Genomic DNA, 21,308 nt, shown 5'->3' with positions numbered 1-21,308 from the left:
TGTAGAAAACTGTCAGAGGTTCAGGCAGCCAGGAGTAGATATTTACCGAAACAGGTGCTGATGGAATTGAATCAAATTAGATTCTCAATTTGATTCAAATTAATTCAAAGACAAGTCACTGTGGCATTACTAATCAATGCCTGCTTTATTACATGCCACACATTTTAATCAGAATCAATAGTGTCCATGATAAACAATTAAATAATTATTCCTCACCGTGTTGATTTGCTCCGACCGAAATTGATGGGTGAGGAGAGATAGTGCCAAATTCCCGGCTGATACATTACTGATGGTCACCCTTCTCCTTGGCATTAAGCAATGTCTGGCGCCAGAGATTCCTTTGGAATATATCAGCCTGTGTGCTCTCAGCCATCATAAGGATGCAAGGAAAACGTATCTCCTTGCTCCTTTCTTCCTAGATACAAAGGAAAACGTACGCACCCAACACTTTGTTTCATGCCAATGTGGCCAAAGAGAAAAATAGAATTATAATCAGGACCGACAAACATAGAACTAGGTCATGTTATTTTTCTTCTTCTTCTTCTTCTTCTTCTTCTTCTTCTTCTTCTTCTTCTTCTTCTTCTTCTTCTTCTTCTTCTTCTTCTTCTTCTTCTTCTTCTTCTTCTTCTTCTTCTTCTTCTTCTTCTTCTTCTTCTTCTTCTTCTTCTCATGAACTATGAGGTCTTTGGTGCTCCCTGAACTTGGTTGTTTTCTTGCGGATGTTTCATGACCCAACTAGGTGACATCATCAATGCTAGAAGGGAATGGGGAGGGGGAGGAGGAGGGAGGGAGGGAAGAGAAGAAGGATTTACTTTGTATATTTGTAGCTCAGGGTTGAACTGTGGAGTCCTTAGTGCTCTCTGAGCTTGGTTGTTTTCTTCCAGACGTTTCATGACCCAACTAGGTAACGCTATCAGTGGCAGAAGGGAATGGGGTTTGTAGAGAGGAAAAGAAAAAAGGAGAAGAGGAGGAAGAATAATAGGAGGGTTGTGGTGTCCTTGGTGTTCTCTGAGCTTGGTTGTTTTCTTGCAGACATTTCATGACCCAGCTAGATAACATCATCAGTTCTAGAAGGGAGAGGGGTTGTGGAGAGGAGGAGGGGGAGGAGGAGGAGGAGGAGGAGGAGGAGGAACAACTGTGGGCTCCTTGATGCTCTCTGAGCTTGTAGGTTTTCTTCCAGACGTTTCATGACCCAACTAGGTAACATAATCCTTGCTAGAAGGGAGTAGGGTTTGCTCTCTCTTTTGCTTAGGCAGAATAAAACCAGGAGGCTGCATTGAAGTGAACAGCACTTCAGGACTTGAAGTTTCTGCAAACAATGCTCTCTTCCTTTCCAAGCCTCAGCCTGCTATTGATTTAATCTTGAATGGAAATGAAAGATGTTTTCTAACTTTGATGGCATTTAAGCCACCACTGCAGGGCCCTGCTTTTCTACAGCTTAAGGGCACAGGTCTCAAACTGGCAATCTCAACGTTGATCTCAGCCATGTGCAAGAACAGTTTGACTAACCAGGATTGCTAAAGATGCTTTTCCAACAGGCAACTGGATTTACTTTTAAGTTTTTTATTGTTATTTTTTATACACATATCAAATCAATGGTTGAACAGTGTGGCACCTGGGTGTCCGACATTCTAATACAAATAAAGCTAGTAAAATTAGTCATAATTACTAGATTCAATCAACTTATATATTTACAATAATGATATACAATTATAATCAGTTGCAATCTGTTATTATTCAATTATTCCATGTTTCTCTTATTGTTATTTTTATTTTATTATACACTAACATTCCCCCTTCTCTTATTTCTATCACTTATTCTAACTTTTAATCATATCACTTTTTACTAAAAAAAACAACACATTTTCTTTCTATCTTACCTAACTTCTAATCATGTCACCTACCTAAAAAAAGAAAGAAAGAAAATAAAGAGAGAGAGAGAGAGAACGGAAAGCAAATCAAAACAACAGAGAAGAAAAATCATCTGTCCATCGTCCCTTGCCTGCTTCAATACTTTAATTGCTATGCTTTTTTTTTTTCCCTCTCCTGAATCTCTATCTGTCAGAATCTGCTTCTTGGCTGTTCAATCTGCCTATTTCTCCCACCTCTACGCTCTCCCACTGCCTGGCAACTGGACTTTCTTGAGTTTTTTTTTTCTTGAAAATGTTTCACTTCTCATCTGAAGAAGCTTCATGGATGAGAAGCAAAACATTTTCAAGAGAACACACACACAAAAAAAAAAATTATCACCAAGAAAGTCTAGTTGTCTTCTGGAAAAGCACCTTTGGGAACAACCATTTTATTTATTTATTTTGTCACAACAATATACATAAGCATCACACAAAAAGATTTTATAGTATATAAACATATATATGAAGAAATATAGGGAGGTATAAGCATATATATATATTTATATAAGAAGAAAAAAGAAAAACAATAGGACAGGAACGGTAGGCATGTTTGTGCTCTTATGCACGCCCCTTATGGTCCTCTTAGGAATGGGGTGAGGTCAATAGTAGAAAGTTTTTGGTTAAAGCTTTTAGGATTATGGGAAGAGGGACTCTGGTGGCTCAGACTGGTAAGACAGTCTGTTATTAACAGCAGCTGCTTGCAATTACTGCAGGCTCGAGTCCCACCAGGCCCAAGGTTGACTCAGCCTTCCATCCTTTATAAGGTAGGTAAAATGAGGACCCAGATTGTTGGGGGCAATAAGTTGACTTTGTATATAATATACAAAAGGATGAAGACTATTGCTTGACATAGTGTAAGCCACCCTGAGTCTTCGAAGAAGGGCGGGATATAAATGCAAATTAAAAAAAAAAAGAGAGAGAGACCACAGAGTCAGGTAAAGTGTTCCAAGCACTGATGATTCTGTTACAGAAGTCATATTTTCTGCAATCTAGATTAAAGCGGTTAACATTAAGTTTAAATCTATTGGTTGCTCTTGTATTATTACAATTAAAGCTGAAGTAGTCTTTAACAGGAAGGACATTACAGTAGATGATTCTATGAGTTAAACCATGACCTCGGATGATCGAGAATCTCCATGGACGACTGCTTCTGAAGTTCTTCCATTCATGACTCCAAATTTCTGCTAGTTCTCCATTTCTCAGAAGGGTCATAACTGCTCCGTGATTTGTTTTTCAGAACGACCAGCCCCTCCCAAGGAATTAAAGGTCCCTCAGTCCGAAGTCACATCCCGGAGTCTCCATCTGCATTGGGTCCCTGGAAGCGACGGTTCTTCTCCAATCCGTTACTTTACCATTCAGTTGAAAGAGCTCCCAAGCGGAGACTGGAAAACCTACTCTTCATCTGTCAATCACAAAGCTACCTCCTGCTTGATTGACAGGTAAGTCTCATATTAAATACTTCCATCAGGAGATGACAGAAAATGCAAAACTTGTCTTCTCATCGCAAAGCAGCAAAAAAGAAATCCCTCTGACAGGTAGTGTGACTTCCTTAGGTAGCAAAATTCAAGATCAGAATGTTGTGATCAAATTGACAAATCGCCACACACTCGACTGAAGAGTCCTGAAACCCAAATCTCCCTTTTAATCCACCATCACCCACAAATAGCAAAGTTCCACAAATTATTTGTTTTAGCTTTTTTCATTGCCGCGAAGGCGATTTAATAATCCATTCCCCTGATATACTTTCAGTAAATTAATAAAAAGATGAAAAGGAACGGGCGACAACAACAACAACAACAAAAGGAATCAGGTGATTAAACTGGTTCCCCAATGGAGAGGAACAATCTCGGAATAATTAATATCAGGGTGTGATGCTATTTATCAGCAGTGTTGGCTCCTGCATTGAACAGAAAATAATAAAAAGGCCTTCGACTAGAAAGAGAACGCTACTAATTAACAGTGCTGGAATTAGTTATCGAATGAGCTTGTGGAACCACTATTTAATTCAAAAGAGCTGGTTACACAGCAGCAAGGTGTGTAAGTATCATGCTGGAAGTCCTCCCAGCCTCGATAATGGAAGAATGGCTGCGATGTAGAAATACGGCAAAAATGTGCCTCTTAATAATAATAATAATAACAATAATATTTTAATTTTTATACCGCCCTTCTCCCGAAGGACTCAGGGCGGTGAACAGGCAGAATAAAAACAACAATCAAATACGTACAGTAGAATAAAATATTAATTAAAAAATTTATTTAAATTAGCTCAATCTAAAATACTTTTAAAATCCCAAAACCTAATTTAAAAATTTAAAACCCTAAAAACAACTAAAAATTCTATGCCAGTCCCGCGCGGATAAATAAATAGGTCTTAAGCTCGCGGCGAAAGGTCCGAAGGTCCGGAAGTTGGTGAAGTCCAGGGGGAAGCTCGTTCCATAGGGTAGGAGCCCCCACAGAGAAGGCCCTTCCCCTGGGGGCTGCCAGCTGACATTGGCTGACGGCACCCTAAGGAGTCCCTCTTTGTGAGAGCGTACGGGTCGGTGGGAGGCAAACGGTGGCAGTAGGCGGTCCCGTAAGTAACCCGATCCTAAGCCATGGAGCGCTTTAAAGGTGGTAACCAACACCTTGAAGTGCACCCGGAAAACCACAGGCAGCCAGTGCAGTCTGCGCAGGATTGGTGTTATATGGGAGCTCCAACCAGCTCCCTCTATCCCCCGCGCAGCTGCATTCTGGACTAGTTGAAGTCTCCGGGTGCTCCTCAAGGGGAGCCCCATGTAGAGAGCATTGCAGTAGTCCAGGCGAGAGGTAACAAGAGCATGAGTGACTGTGCATAAGAAATCCCGGTCAAGAAAGGGGCGCAACTGGCGGATCAGGCAAACCTGATAAAAAGCTCTCCTGGAGACGGTCGTCTTGAAGGTGGGTTCTTCATAGAAATATAATTTGTTCTTCACTGTATACAGATAGTCCACAGTTTGTTTCGTGATTGTTCAATGTTACAACGCCACTGGAAAAACGTGACTTGTGGCTGTTTTTTGCACCTATGTCCGCTGCAGCATCTCCATGGTCACATGATCTAAATTCAAACATTTGGCAACTAACTCATATTTATGAGGGTTGCAGGGTTCTGGGGTCATATAATCCCCTTTTGTGATCTTTTGACGAGCCTAGGCAACAAGGAAACCAGGTTCACTCACAACCATGTTATTAATTATAGAATAGAATAGAATAGAATAGAATAGAATAGAATAGAATAGAATAGAATAGAATAGAATAGAATAGAATAGAATAGAATAGAATAGAATAGAATAGAATTCTTTATTGGCCAAGCATGATTGGACACACAAGAAATTTGTTTTGGTGCAGATGCTCTCAGTGTACATAAAAGACAAGATACATTCGTCAAGAATCATAAGGTAACAACACTTAATGATAGTCATAAAATACAAATAAGCAATCAAATCATATTAGGAAACAGTCAATATCAATATAAATCTTAAGGATACCAGCAACAAGGTTACAGTCATGCAGTCATAAGTGGGAGGAGATGGGTGATAGGAATGATGAGAAGATTATTAGTAATAGTAATGCAGACTTAGTCAATAGTTTGACAGTGTTGAGGGAATTATTTGTTTAGCAGAGTGATGGCGTTTGGGAAAAAACTGTTCTTGTGTCTAGTTGTCTTGGTGTGCAGTGCTCTACAGTGTCGTTTTGAGTGTAGGAGTTGAAATGGTTTATGTCCAGGATGCAAGGGGTCTGTAAATATTTTCACAAACCTCTTTTTGACTCGTGCAGTATGCAGGTCCTCAATGGAGGTTGGGAGCCATTGTTTTTTCTGCAGTTCTAATTATCCTCTGAAGTCTGTGTCTGTCTTGTTGGGTTGCAGAACCAAACCAGACAGTTATAGAGGTGCAAATGACAGACTCAATCATTCCTCTGTAGAACTGGATCAGCAGCTCCTTGGGCAGTTCGAGCTTTCTGAGTTGGCACAGAAAGAACATACTTTGTTGTGCTTTTTTGATGACGTCTTTGATGTTAACTTAACTGCAATGGTTCACTTAACAACTGTGGCAAGAAAGGTCGCAAAATGGGGCCAAACTCCCTTAACCATCTTGCTTAGCAGCGGATATTTTTGGGCTCTATCATGGTCGTAAGTCAAGGATCACCTGTAGCCATCCTTTCCTTCACCAGGTGTGCAAGAAGCGATGTCGGACCGAGAACTAAATCACAGTTCTCAGTTTTGCTGTCTGGCTAATCTCACAAAGAACGCCACATTTTAACCGCAGACACGTTAATTTCCATTTGTTAATTAGCAAGACTCTCCTTTTTCTCAGCCGCTGTCCAGCTAGGCAGGAATAGAGCCAACCACTGCAAATTCTTCACCCTTTTTTGGGGGGCAGCAAGTTCCTGACATTCATTCCCAGGCACATTCTGGGGTTCTGCCTCTGCGCTTAAATCTGTTTTTCAGATTAAATGAAGGAGGCTTTATGTATCTTCCCATAGTGAGGAAGGAAGAGATCGCCTTGCCTGTTTAAAATAGCATTATCCAGCCTTGGTTAGATTGGGCTGGAATTAAAATTCTCCCCACAATCGCTTTTCAAGCCGCGCCGTGCTTGCAAAAGAGACTTCCCAGTTAATCTACTTCTCAAGGTGCCGAAGGAAGTTTTAACTGCTGGTGAGTTGCTGTTGAAAAAGATTGAGGAATGGGAGGAAGCTTTGGGGCATTATATTAAAAGTGTTGCTTTCTTCTTCTTCTTCTTCTTCTTCTTCTTCTTCTTCTTCTTCTTCTTCTTCTTCTTCTTCTTCTTCTTCTTCTTCTTCTTCTTCTTTTTCTTTTTAAAGAAATTGCAGTGGTAGAGGATGGGATAGGATAGGATAGGATAGGAATAGGAATAGGAATAGGAATAGGAATAGGAATAGGAATAGGAATAGGAATAGGAATAGGAATAGACAGACATAGACATAGACATATAATAGGAATAGAATAGAATAGAATAGAATAGAATAGAATAGAATAGAATAGAATAGAATAGAATAGAATAGAGGAGAGGAGAGACTAGACTAGACTAGACTAGTCTAGACTAGACTAGACTAGACTAGGGGCCTCTGGTGGCTCAGCAGACTAAGTCTGTCTGTTATTAACACAGCTGCTTGCAATTACTGCAAGTTCGTCCCACCAGGCCCAAGGTTGACTCAGCCTTCCATCCTTTATAAGGTAGGTAAAATGAGGACCCAGATTGTTGGGGGCAATAAGTTGACTTTGTATATAATATACAAATGGATGAAGACTATTGCTTAACACAGTGTAAGCCGCCCTGAGTCTTCGGAGAAGGGCGGGATATAAATTCAAAGAAAAAAAGAAAAAAAAGAAAAAAAATAGAATTCTTTATTAGCAAAGCTGGCTGCGGAATTCTGGGAGTTGAAGTACACAAGTCTTAAAAGAGCGAAGTTTGCACCCCTGCCCTAGGGCAAGGCAAGTTGGTTTCCACACCTGTCTTCAAGCAGCTGTACCTTTACAATGGGGCCTTTCCTATGGCTACCTTTATATTTCTTATTGCGGTTTGTATTGATCTTTATACACCCAAGAACTGTCTCTCCAGCCTTTAGTTTTCTGAATGTGTAGAATTGCAACTCCCAAAAGTAATTGTGTCTGATTGGAGATATTTTTTTTTTAGAGATTTTGCAGAAAGATTCCATTAGCTCTAAATCATGCCAACCTGGATGTCTTTAAGATCTTGTCTGAAGAGACTTCAATTTCATTATTTAAAGCCCTGAGCATTGTCTACTCAATCAAGGATGTTTGTTTGACATTAAAATTTTTCATCTTTAAGCACTCAGAGCTGTTTCTTACATGTAAACAGCTATTCCATCCCCTCTGGGCAATCCTCCCATATCCTCCATACGCTGCAATAGAATTCAACGTAGCAGTTGATTAATCGATTAGACTTACACTTGTATCAAAGAAAATAAAGGCAAAATATAGGATCTAATTCCAGGGTAAAATAGATAAAAGAAATTACAGTAATAAAATACAGAAGTGCAAGTACCAAGAGTTAGCATTTAGGCCATTCTCGTCTCCTTTTCTGTATTTTTTTTTCCTTTTTCTTGTCTCACCCTTAAAATCTGGGGACTTTAAGGGTGACCTCCCATCCAACTTGCGTGACTGAGAAAGTTTTGGAATTTGGGGTTGAAGAGCAGTGTAGCCCTTTGGGCTGATGTCTGTTTTGAGAAGTGCTAAGGGTGCCCTCCTTGTCAGTCCATCCTTCTTTGTATGGCCAACCTCTGTGGTAACTCCAAAGATCTGGAGATCTTGCTTCCTCTTATCTATTGGCCTCAGTTTTCGTTTCCCTTTCTTACATTTTCCATTGGGTATGGTAGTGTTTTATCAAGAAGTAGGTGAAGTGTTGTAGAAACTTATCCCAAGGACTCCTCGTTGTTCTTTTTCATGTCTATATTTCAACTTCAAACAGGAGTGAACCAGCAGATGGTTCCTCAAGATGAGTACCATTTTCTTGTGCAAGATGGGCAGGGGGTGGTGAATGATCACCTCTATTAGAGATTTAGCAGCTTTATGCATTGTTGCTAATAATCCCCCCAGATCATCTAGCCTTTTTATAGCACCCCACTTGTTCAACATCTGTCAAAGTACTGAAATGGTTAAATTTATCTCTAAGAGTTCTTCAGAAAACTGACTTGCCATGAGAGGTGCAGATTTCTCAGGCTACTTCTTCTCAAGGACAACAGGGATAGAGCGTCCTTGCCTTTACCTACTTTCATGTTGCTACTATTAATCGTCAAAGCAAAAACACTCTTATTGTCAAGATTAATGGGCTAACTCCTTCTGTGTGAAGCACATGTCGTGGGAAGATTTCACAATTGGTCAATAAATGCTTCATTTTGAACAACACACCGACTGGGAGTAAGATGTTAGAAGGATTTGTTTAGAGGTTCTCCTGGATTGTGAAGCTCTGGAGTGTGCTGCAGTTGCCAAAAAAGCCAACACAATTCTAGGCTGCATAAACAGAGGGATAGAATCAAGATCACATGAGGTGTTAATACCACTTTATAGTAATGCCTTGGTAAGGCCACACTTGGAATACGGCATCCAGTTTTGGCCGCCACGATGTAAAAAAGATGTTAAGACTCTAGAAAGACTGCAGAGAAAAGCAACCAACATGATGAGGGGACTGGAGGCTAAAACATATGAAGAACGGTTGCAGGAACTCGGTATGTCTAGTTAATGAAAAGAAGGAGACACCAGGGGAGACACGATAGCAGTGTTCCAATATCTCAGGGGCTGCCCCAAAGAAGAGGGAGTCAAGCTATTCTCCAAAGCATCTGAGGACAGGACAAGAAGCAATGGGTGGAAACTAACCAAGGAGAGAAGCAACTTAGAACTAAGGAGAAATTTCCTGATAGAATAATTAACCAGTGGAACAACTTGCCTCCAGAAGTTGTAAATCTCCAACATTGGAGGTTTTTAAGAAGAGATTGGATAACCATTTGTCTGAAATGGTATAGGATTTCCCAGTGGTGAAATCCAAATTTTTTTTACTACTGGTTCTGTTGGCATGGCTTGGTGGGCGTGGCAGGAGAAGGATATTGCAAAATCCCCATTCCCTCCCCACTCCTGGGGGAAGGATATTGCAAAATCCCCATTCCCTCCCCATTCTGGGGCCAGCCAGAGGTGGCATTTGCCGGTTCTCTGAACTGCTCAAAATTTCCGCTACCAGTTCTCCAGAACCTGTCAGAACCTGCTGGATTTCACCCCTGGTGAATCCTGCCCAAGCAGGGGGTTGGACTAGAAGACCTCCAAGGTCCCTTCCAACTGTTCTATTCTATTCTATTCTGAATAGGAGCATCCCAACCACCATTTCCACAAGAGGATTCCAAGCATACGGCTGTGAAGCACTGAGTCCCGTCCTTGGGGTTCCTCACTCACTGTTACAACTGCCTAATATCAAGCCAAGCAGGGTCCATATATAGCATTTGTCCAACATAGACCTTCACCAAGCAATGCCCTCTGCTGCTCCTCAGTCCCGGCATCTCACCTCACCATGTTGCAATCTTCTGTCCCCAATACTTCTATCTGGATTGCTTAGTTGGGTCTGTGCATTGGCTGACTTTTCACCGCTTATAATTAGCTCAGCCTATTGCGAGCAACTCCGAACTCCTGCAGACCTTGTTAGTTACACCGGAGGAAGGCTCCTGCTGGTTGCGCTAGAGGCTCAGATCAGTTCACCTCAGCAGGAAGTCCGCCTTTCAATATCTTAACGTCACCGAGAGTGCAGGGATCCTGCAGGGAATCCCCTTTCTCTGTCAGAGTTAAATAAGCCGAATGCCTACTTCTTGGAGATGCAGCCAGGATGAGAGAGCACTGCCTAGTCGATTAACCAAGGTGGATCTCATTTCCATTTATCCCTCTGTCATTCAGCTCACTCTTGCATAAATCCACTGATGTCTCCCACCTAGGAAACCAGCGGTAGATAATCTTTGATCACTGCAAAAGGTGTCACTCAGCTGCGCCGAGAAAAGGAGCCGAGAAGAGTAAAATCTTCTACGTCCACGTCTGCTTAATTTGAGTTTGCGGTGACTGCTTTCATCCCCTAACCGTGTAATTCTGGGCTACATTAGAATATTAATGAATGGCCTTACAGGAATACATTTGGGAAGCTATATTTTTAAGGTTGAAAATTAAAAAAAAAAAAAAAGTCTTGCGAAACCTGTCCTTATCTCGAACAAGCTCTTAGGTGCTTTGGCGTTTGAAGCAAAGAAAAAAAGAAAAAAAGAAAAGATTACAATATTAACAGAGTAATAATAAATTATCGCTCTTTAATTAGCTGCTCACAATGCCCTCTCATAAACTAATTCTCTCGCCTACTAAATAGATTTGGAGAGAGCGTAGCTAAGTGAGCTTAAATCCAAAAGCAGCCATGCAAAAATATATATATATAAAAAATAAAAATGGCGTCTTTCCAGTTTTCGAGTCTGCAATTTCCATGATTTCCAACTGAGATGGCATCAGGAGTGGGAGTCACGTAATTTACATACCGGTTCGCCCAGCACCAAAAATGAGAGCGCATGCGCCCAGCCTTCGCACATGCACCTGGCCTCAAAAATGTGCCTAAATAGGACAGCATAGAGCTAGGACGGATGGGCAGGGGCAGGGCTCACCCATGATTTCCTCTACCAGTTCACCTGAACTGGTCTGAGCCAGCTGAATACCACCTCTGGGTGGCATCATTAGCACTTCTGGGAGTTGTAATCCAGAACATTTGGATCAGAGGTGAAATCCAATAGGTTCTGACAGGTTCTGGCAAACCAGTAGCAGAAATTTTGAGCAGTTCAGAGAACCAATAGCGGAAATTTTGAGTAGTTTGGAGAACTGGCAAATACCACCTCTGGCTAGTCCCACAGTGGGGGGAGAATGAAGATTTTGCAATATCCTTCTTCCAGGAGTGGGGAGGGAATGGGGATTTTGCAGTATCCTTCCCTTGCCACACCCACCAAGCCAGCCCACAGAACCAGTAGTAAAAAGAGTTGGATTTCATCATTTATTTGGATGGTGCTATGCTGCCTTCCTTATAGATTATGAGAAGCGTAACAACATGAGGCAAATGTTGACTTCTTCTTATTATTATTATTAATTATTATTATTAATTATTATTATTAATTTTGGTCCACCCGTGCAGGTTGAACCCCTTTACGTCTTACAAGCTGCGCCTGAAAGCCACCAACGATGTCGGAGACAGCAATTTTGGTGCCGAGACGGAGGCAGTCACTACACTGCAAGATGGTAAGGACCAGAACAGCCAGCCAACTTCTTCTTTGAGGTGCCTCTTACGCCATCATTCAAGATGGTGACAGACTTGAACATTGGCCGCTATCTAACAAAATGAAATTCAGCAGTGAAAAAAGTAAGGTTCTACATTTAGGCAAGAAAAACCAAATGCACAGGTACAGAATAGGTGGTACCTTGGGAACTTTTAAGATGGGTGGACTCCAACTCCCAGAATTCCCCAGCCAGCTGGGGAGTTGAAGTCTACCCGTCTTAAAGTTGCCAATGTAAAAAGAAAAACACTGGCATAGACAGACATTTCCCTGAATAGACCAAAGCTTCTGAATCTCCCATGGTAGGAGTGATCCTCTATCCTTCTGTCATTCATCTATAGAACTACACCAACTTCAGTCTGACCTAAGCATAGTACATAAAATTATCTACCACAATGTCCTACCTGTCAATGACTACTTCAGCTTCAACCACAGCAATACACGAGCAAATAATAGATACACACTCAAGGTAAACCGCTCCAAACTTGATTGCAGAAAATATGACTTCAGCAACAGAGTGGTCAATGCCTGGAATGCATTACCTGACTCTGTGGTTTCTTCCCCAAACCCTCAAAACTTTAAGCTTAAACTGTCTACTGTTGACCTCACCCCATTCCTAAGAGGTCTGTAAGGGGCGTGCATAAGTGCACCCGCACGCCTACCGTCCCTGTCCTAATATTCCTTTTTTACTTACTCTTTTCATGTATCCAAATTATGTTTAGACTTTTACCTGTTACCTTAGATATGATTGATAAAAATATAAATAAAAATAAAAATAAATAAATAAATAGATCTATAGAGTTGTGTGGCCAAGTAACACGTTTGTCATCTTCATATCTGGTGGGTTGTTTTTTTTTTTTTCCCTTTCTTTCTAGTTCCAGATGAACCACCAAATTCCGTCTCTGTGACTCCATACACAACATCCTCGGTTCTAGTACAGTGGCAGGTGAGTACAAAGGGAGCCCTGAAGCCTGCGCTCCAATGATCTGGAGGTGTTTTCTAGGGTCAATCATAGAAAAACTTCCATATCTGAAATAAATCATTAGTATGAACCAGAGGTGGGTTTCAGCAGGTTCTGACCAGTTCTGGAGAACCGGTAGCGGAAATTTTGAGTCATTCGGAGAACCGGTAGTAAAAATTCTGACTGGCCCCGCCCCCACCTATTGTCTGCCTCCCGAGTCCCAGCTGATCGGGAGGAAATGGGGATTTTGCAGTATCCTTTCCCTGGAATGGGGAGGGAATGGGGATTTTGCAGTATCCTTCTCCTACCACCCCACCAAGCCATGCCACACCCGCAGAACTGGTAGTAAAAATTCTGACTGGCCCTGCCCCCACCTATTCTCTGCCTCCCCAGTCCCAGAAGATCAGGAGGAAATGGGGATTTTGCAGTATCCTTCCCCTGCCACGCCTACCAAGCCACGCCCACCAAGCCACACCCACAGAACCGGTAGTAAAAAAAATTTGAAACCCATCACTGGTATGAATCCTGGAACACTTCGATCCCCCTTCACAGATGCCAGCGTATTCTCAGTGTTAAAATATCCTCAAGTTAACACAGGGGCCGGAATGGTTTCATTTGTCTGTTTTTAAGAAATCCATATGGACGTCAGTGGTGGAATTCAAATTTTTTTTACTACCAGTTCTGTGGGCATGGCTTGATTGGGCGTGGCTTGGTGGGCGTGGCTTGGTGGGCATGGCAGGGGAAGAATATTGCAAAATCTCCATTCCTACCCCACTCTGGGGCCAGCCAAAGGTGGTATTTAACCAGTTCTCTGAACTACTCAAAATTTACGCTACCGGTTCTCCAGAACCTGTCAGAACCTGCTGAATAGCACTCTTGTTGGACATCCATCTCATACACATGAATCTGGACTTCTGAAAGCCAAGACAAGACAACCGCAATGTAAAAAGGACAAAATTTTGCCCTTTGTCTCAAGTTATTCGGCTATTCCTACAAAGATGCTTCCAAATCTCCACACCTAGGCCCCAAGGTGGTACCTTCTGGTAGGACTGGAAAACACCTTCCATTCCCCCAATCTTGCATGGTGGCACTGCCTCACAATAAAATTTTCCCCGAGATCACACAGGACCAGTGGATTGGAGAACAGGCTGGGAGACTGGCACGGTTTATGTCAGATACAAAGAACCAGGATCATTCCTTAAGTCCAAGCACAGAATGTTCATTAGAAAGTTAGTTGGAATTGACATTTATTAGAATGTCAATTTATTAGAATACAGAATGTCAGCCCATACACAAGAATCCGGTCAACTAACGGTCAGCACTAAATTGGCGCCAGATAAGTGTCAATGGAATTCAAGGGGGCTGGACTTGGATTTCTTGTGGCAATGCAAGGATTCCAAACTAATGATGCATTTAACTCCGCCCTCTAGCTCTGCCTACTTTTCTCCTATCTCTTCCTCTTAGCTTCATGACAGCCAATCTGTCATGTACCCTGTTTCCCCCAAAATAAGACATCCCCTGATAAAAAGCCCAATCAGTTTTTTGAATGCATGGCAATAAGGCCAAGCGCTTATTTCAGGGTTCAAAAATATATATATATATATATAAGACAGGGTCTTATTTTCGGGGAAACACGGTAGAATTTGTGTTGGTCTTCCTATTTGCACAGGAAGCCCTTGCTCGTGGTAGAATCACACTCTGTTCCAACATGTTAAACAAATGTGAAACATTTTGACAGTTTTTAACTAAGGAACCACAGATAAGTACCAATCAGCTATTTGCCTTTCATTCAGGCGTACAATGGGGCTCCACTAACGCGTGCGAAGGACAATACGGTGGTGCACATCTCATTAAAGGTTGATCCCGTTGATAGATTTGGGGTGGATAATGAATGTGAAATAGATGGTAGTTGAGATAATTGGGAACCTTTTTATTTCACGAAAACCTAATGGGAGATTTGCACCCGTGCCTCCATCTGGGGAATTGAAGGCCAATTACATGTCATTACCACGCTCACATTATTGGGGCACTCAGCAGTTGAGGCTCTATAGCTTTCAAATAGGAAAAAAAAAAAAGTAAAATAATTTGAAACTCCAGTTAACTGTGGAGAAAACACAGGTGGGCATAAGATAATGTTTTATTGCTCCGCTGGAGAAGGCAAGAAGCAGAATTAAATGCCGGCGCATCGAGCATTTCGCTCCTTAATTTCATACCCATCAGTAGCAACAAGAAAGTTCTTGCCATCGAAAATCCTGATTTTCCTGTCCCATTCTGCGTGGAAGTGAACTTGCCAGTTCTGCCTCTCGCCCGCTTCTTCCTTTTAATCCGGAATTTGTCCCAATTTCACAGTGTAAACACACGGTTGTTATCGTCCCTCTGAATCGTAATAGATTTCTGGGGCCTCTGCAGTTCCTCTGGGTTTCCCGCTCCGAGATCGTTAGGAAATCCTAAACAATCCTTTACATCAAAACCTGATTTTTTTTAAATTTTTTTTTACTCATGAAAGATGGATAAGAGCAGAATGCTGTGACCTTTTTGGGTAGAGTACCTTTTCCAGGGCAGAAATAAAACCGTCAAAGAAAGAAGAAAATGTCATCTCGTGCCATTTATCCCAGGTTTCTTGGTGCCGGATCACTTAATAGCTTTTGAACCTGAGATCAGACACAGGCTGCTGCACAGAGAGAGAGAGAGAGAGGGAGGGAGAGGGAGGGAGAAGAGAGAGAGGAGGGAGGGAGGGAGGGAGGGAGGGAGAGAGGTGAAAGAAAGAAAGAAAGAAAGAAAGAAAGAAAGAAAGAAAGAAAGAAAGAAAGAAAGAAAGAAAGAAAACAGAATAGATTGATGATAGTTACCGTATATACTCGAATATAAGCCGATCCGAGTATAAGCCGAGGTCCCCAATTTTACCCCAAAAAACTGGGGTAAACTGGGGACTCGAGTATAAGCTGAGGGTGGGAAATGAGGCAGCTACCGGTCGGGGAAACCCTCCCTCCCTCAGCCGAGAAGGCTGGCGGCTCCCCCGCCCCGCCCTCTCACTGCACCGGCAGGGCTTCCCCGCGCTAATGCAAAAGCCCGCCAAGTTTGCGCCATCCGGTATAATGTGAAAAAGAAGAAGAAAAACTGAGTATAAGCCGTATATACTCGAGTATAAGTTTAGGACGTTTTTCAGCACAAAAAACGTGCTGAAAAACTCGGCTTATACTCGAGTATATACGGTAAATGGGTAAATATATGATAGATAGATAGATAGATAGATAGATAGATAGATAGATAGATAGATAGATAGATAGATAGATAGATAGATAGATAGATAGATACGAGAGGGATGATGAAAGAAAGAAAAAACAATATATTGATGATAGATAGATAGATAGATAGATAGATAGATAGATAGATAGATAGATAGATAGATAGATAGATAGATAGATAGATAGATAGATAGATAATCAATGGAGATGATAGATAGATAGATAGATAGATAGATAGATAGATAGATAGATAGATAGATAGATAGATAGATAGATAGATAGATAGATGCACAGATAGATCAATCGAACAGATAGATGAATGACAAATTAAACAAATTAGAGCAATTAGAGATAGAGAGATGATAGATAGATAGATAGATAGATAGATAGATAGATAGATAGATAGATAGATAGATAGATAGATATGAGAGAGAGCCCATTTGCTTGCTTTTGAGACATGGAACAATTGAATATGACTCAGGATGTTGGTATGAAGGACAGGAAGGAGACTAATTTTGAGGAGGGGGAATGCTGTGGAGCCTTCAATATCACAGCTTATGATTATGGAAAGTGACTCATTCATTGGTATGGTGGTATATTCCCCTCCTCTTAGATTCTAATCAAATCAACCTTTGCTCAGCCCCCCCCCCTTCCCCTCTTGCCTAGTTTTTAATTAAGTGAACATAAGGGTTATTCTCCCAGACCATCAGAAACATGGCCGCAAGCAACCGGCTTAGCGGTGTACCAAAGTTACGTTCTGGAGACCACCGAGCCAAAATTAGGGAAGGGAGAACCATAAATCAAAGTTAAGGCAGGCGGCAGATTAATGGCCTAGCTCCTTTCTCCCATCTGCCCCTGGGGAGTGATGAGATCTGGGCCCTCGAGAGATCAACTCTATAAAAGTTTGAGATGAAGCCGATTATTTCAGGAGCAGCCCAGTGGCTGGAATGTTGACGGAAAGCCAACTTTGTCACCTTGATTGACTTCTCCAGCTTGCCTAGGTAAATCCTGATGAATAGCCTGTGTCAGCAGCGGAAATTGCCTCTCTGGATCCTTCTCAATCTTTCTAGACTGGTGAGGTTTCTAATTCACGGGGACAATTTTCGGAAGATAGTCAGAAGACATGAGATGGCTGCTGTGTTCCTTGAGGAAATGTGTGTTCCAGATGGATCCACCTCATTTCTTCTGCCTTTTAACCCTGACACTACTGGGTGAACGTGGTTGGGCTGAGGAGAGCTTTTTTGACATTGTTCCAAAGAACTCTTCCAGACTGAGTTTGCAGGTTGTACCTTGGCACCCTCACCATGAATCCTGGTCTAATTCATCCCAGCTTGTCTCCAAAGATGGTTAGAGATGTCCTGCCTGTCAATCCTGGAGCCATCTTTGAGCGTCTTCAGGGTTGCCACAGCGAGGCTGGCTGAAGCTGTGGGAAAGGAAAGGGGGGAGTAGAGATAACTGAGGGGGATATGTAGCCAAAATAACATTCTTTCTTCTGGGAGCCAAGGACAGTCTCACCAGCACCTGGAGGCGCGTGGATGGGAGGCATCCAGAATGGGGGGAGAGACCTGATTGGGGCATGTGATGGTTGTGAGTGATGTGGGGGAAGAACTGTTGGAAGAAATGTCCTTCTGGCTTCAGTTCCAAGTGGGGGGGAAAGACACTGGAAACATGGAGACTGCTTGGAAAAATGGTTTAATGGTGGACAGGGTCACATGATTTTGAGGTCCTGGGCAGAAAAGGCAATCACATGCCTCGAGATGTTGGGTGAAGAAACAAAAGGGGCGAGATCAGGGGTGAAATCCAGCAGGTTCTGACAGGTTCTGGAGAACCGGTAGCAGAAATTTTGAGTAGTTCAGAGAACCGGCAAATACCACCTCTGGCTGGCCCCCGAGTGAGGTGGGAATGGAGATTTTGCAGTAACCTTCCCCTGGAGTGGGGAGGGAATGGGGATTTTGCAATATCCTTCCCCTGCCACACCCACCAAGCCACGCCCACCAAGCCACACCCACAGAACCTGTAGTAAAAAAATGTGGATTTCACCACTGGGCGAGATGCTGAGGGTCCCCTCGTTTGATACCCTCTCTTGGGCCCCACCTTAATGTTTCCTGTTCCTTTGTAAGAAATGTGTCCTGATTGGTTGTCAGACTCCCAGGGGGCGGGGTTCTTAGCTAACTTTTAGGTTGTCTCCCAGCCTGGCTCAGACCTTAATGGCCAACTGACAAAGGTGAGAGGGGGATGGACAGGGAGCTACTCTGCCTTCAAAACATGTTTCTCCAGGGAAATATAATATTACGCCTTTTTAATATTTCCTAAATTATTTCATTCTTCTAGGAGAGGGGTGGGTGTTAACTTCCTACAGAACTTCGAATTTTGAACTGGGTGGGGAAAACCCAGGGAACTTCAGAGTCGGGTTTCTCACCAGCCGTGCCAATACAGCATGCTAATAAATCTATACTTTGAGGAACCTTCTGGCCTTGGTGTTTTGATTTCATCTGGGCTATTACTTGGAACCCTGGATGAATAATCTCTCCACAGCATCTCAACTTTGCAAGATATTCCAGACAGAAGTTTTAATCATGTGATGCAGCCAAATATTTCGAAACCAACACCCAGATATATCACCATTGTCTAGAAATATATCTCTCTCTCTGAATTTCTTAGTGGCAATTATTATTATTATTTTTTATCAGAGACAAGTTGCAACTTAACCCTTTGTGTGGGCATTTATTTTTTTGCAGCCTCCAAAGGTAGAGAGTCTAAATGGCCTTCTTTTGGGATATCGTATTTATTACCGGGAGCTGGAACCCGAAAACACTAGACCAGGAACAGAGTCCAAAGCTCTTAAAAACCCATCAGCTCTGAGAGCCGAAATTGCTGGTAAGGAGCCAATTATTTGGGCTGTTTTAATGTGTGATGAATGGTTTGTCATTTGCAATCAGATGAACAAATATTAAACCGCTTTGATGGAAATGGGGGAGGGGGAAAACTTGTGCATGGTCTCAAATGTATTCAGCTAGCCGGCTGTCAGATTGGAAACCGATCCATTGGGCTTTTTCTCTTTTCCACTTCTCTCATCCACCCCAACCTCTCTCACTTCTTGCTTTCTGCTTTTGTTTTCAGTTTGAGCCTTGGTTGTAAATCTGCTGCCTAGAACCAGCATTCTTAACACATCCAATTAAAGGCTTAATCTTTGGGAGGCCAGGATGGGGGTGGGAGGAAGGGCAAGGGAGGAGTGAAGGGCAAAGAAGAAGAGGAGAGCAGGTCTTCCTCCACACCAGGGTCCCAAATTCATCCGCTGTGTCCACAAGAATGTATGCATTTTAAGTCCAAGTATGCAACCTTTTAAAGAAATTAGATAAGACAACAAGGTTTGGATGGATGGATGGATGGATGGATGGATGGATGGATGGATGGATGGATGGATGGATGAGTGGATGGGTGGGTGGGTGGATGGGAAGGTGGGTGGGTGGGTGAATGGATGGATAGATGGATGGGTGGGTGAGTGAGTGGATAGGTGGATGGATGGATGGATTGGATGGATGGATGGGAAGGTGGGTGGTTCGATAGATGGATGGGAAGGTGGTTGGATGGATGGGTGGGTGGGTAGATGGATGAGAAGGTGGGTGGGTGGGTGGATGGATGGATGGAATGGATGGGAAGGTGGATGGATGGATGGATAGGAAGGTGGATGGGTGGATGGATGGATGGATGGATGGATGGATGGATGGATTGAATGGATGGGAAGATGGGTGGATGGATGGATGGATGGATGGATGGATGGATGGATGGATGGATGGATGGATGGATACATGAGTAGATAGGTGGATGGATGGATGGATTGAATGGATGGGAAGGTGGATGGGTGGATGGATGGATGGATGGATGAATGGGAAGGTGGGTGAGTAGGTGGATGGATGGATAGATTGGATTGGATTGGATTGGATTGGATGGATGGGAAGGTGGATAGATGGATGGATGGGTGGGAAGGTGGGTAAGGTGGATGGATGGATTCTATCCAACCATTCCAGCATCGGAACGCCTAAGAATAAAAGGCTCCTAGAGAAATCTCCTCTTTCTCTTCTCCTTAGAACAAAGTTGTTTTGGCTCAGTGATTCTCCAGACATTTCTCATTGCTTTATAGCATCCGTCTCCATAACTTCTGTCTGCGTGGGAAGATAGCTGAAGAAGCTTTCCGGTTTGGGGATCTTTCAGCGTGTTCTCTGGCAGGCAGCTGGGGGGAGGGGGGAGGGCTGGAGGGGTCTTTGCCTTGAACATTGCCTGCGCTCACAAGTACTTCATCCGAAACTGCTGGAACCATGTGGAATTGGCAATAACGGCTAACCTTGCCCTCTGATTCTTTTCTGCTTTGCTTACCTTGAATAGCCCAAAGCATCTTCAAGGCAGTGAACAGCAGCTCGGACTTAACAACCTACGAATTAACAAGTAAGTTAATTAGAAGTACGCATTGATGTCACCCTTTTGTAGGGCTGGGGAACGCGACAGACTTCTTCCTGCAGCCTCTTTTAAACTTGGCGTTAACTGGGGGTTGGAGGGTGGGTGCGTCACAATTTCAGAGAAGGACATCTGGGTAGCTTCGATGATGTTTCAGGGCTTCGGTCAATGGAATAAATTAATTTGGATTGTTTCGCAAAAACATCCCTGGCGGAGCCCTTCATGCAAATCATTGGATGGCAAATTTGTGTGGATTTGGCTGCCTTGCGTTTCCCAGGGGATGTTCAGACCTATCAGCCTTTGCCTTTGTTAGCATATACCAAGAATATTAAGACGTTCCTAGGACTTCAGGCGGGCTGTGGTGGCTCAGCGGTTAAAGACACTTGAGCTTCTCAGCTGGAAAGCCAACAGCCCGGGTTCGAGACCCAAGGGTCACACGACAGGGTGAGCTCCCCGTTCCTTGCTCCAACTCCTGCCCACCTAGCAGTTCGAAAGCATGCAAATGTGAGCAGTTCAATAGGTACCAATTCGGTGGGAAGGTAACAGCGTTCCATGCGCCTTTGGCATCTAGCCATGCTGGCCACATCACCATGGAAATGTCTTCGGACAGTGCTGGCTCCCTTAGGTAAGAAACAGAGATGAGCATCAGCCCCTAGAGGCCGACACAACCTGTTGTGCTTCGCCCGCCCCCCTCTCCGCAGCCGGGCCCCTCCCATCTCCTGCTATCTGAGCCAGAGACTGATAGTGCAGACAAAGGGCCTGGCATGCCTCCAGCCCCCAGTCCTGGCACCATGCCCGGACAGACTGAGCAAATAAACCTCCCCCCCCACAGCATGTGAGCATGATGAGCATGAAGCCAGTCACGAGCTAAAATTGCCAGCAGCTGGAGGGTGGATAGATCCATGCTTCTGG

At 43.1% G+C, this 21,308-nt stretch overlaps 1 protein-coding gene across 4 annotated transcripts in view; it reads left to right on the top strand.

Annotated features, from left to right (window-relative positions):
* Nucleotides 1-21,308, top strand: part of SDK1 (sidekick cell adhesion molecule 1) — a 503,056-nt gene that overhangs the window by 426,476 nt on the left and 55,272 nt on the right. For all 4 annotated transcript variants that reach the window (XM_058157083.1, XM_058157082.1, XM_058157085.1 and 1 more), the window contains 5 exons: nucleotides 3,148-3,349; nucleotides 11,600-11,703; nucleotides 12,614-12,684; nucleotides 18,683-18,821; nucleotides 20,328-20,387. In XM_058157083.1, the coding sequence (XP_058013066.1) occupies nucleotides 3,148-3,349; nucleotides 11,600-11,703; nucleotides 12,614-12,684; nucleotides 18,683-18,821; nucleotides 20,328-20,387 (576 nt within the window). The remainder of the gene's footprint in view (nucleotides 1-3,147; nucleotides 3,350-11,599; nucleotides 11,704-12,613; nucleotides 12,685-18,682; nucleotides 18,822-20,327; nucleotides 20,388-21,308) is intronic.

The sequence above is a fragment of the Ahaetulla prasina genome, chromosome 14, assembly GCF_028640845.1.
Source record: "Ahaetulla prasina isolate Xishuangbanna chromosome 14, ASM2864084v1, whole genome shotgun sequence".
Taxonomy (NCBI): Eukaryota; Metazoa; Chordata; class Lepidosauria; order Squamata; family Colubridae; genus Ahaetulla; species Ahaetulla prasina.
The sequence above is the reverse complement of the archived record's forward strand: the minus strand, read 5'-3'. Positions and strand labels throughout refer to the sequence as shown.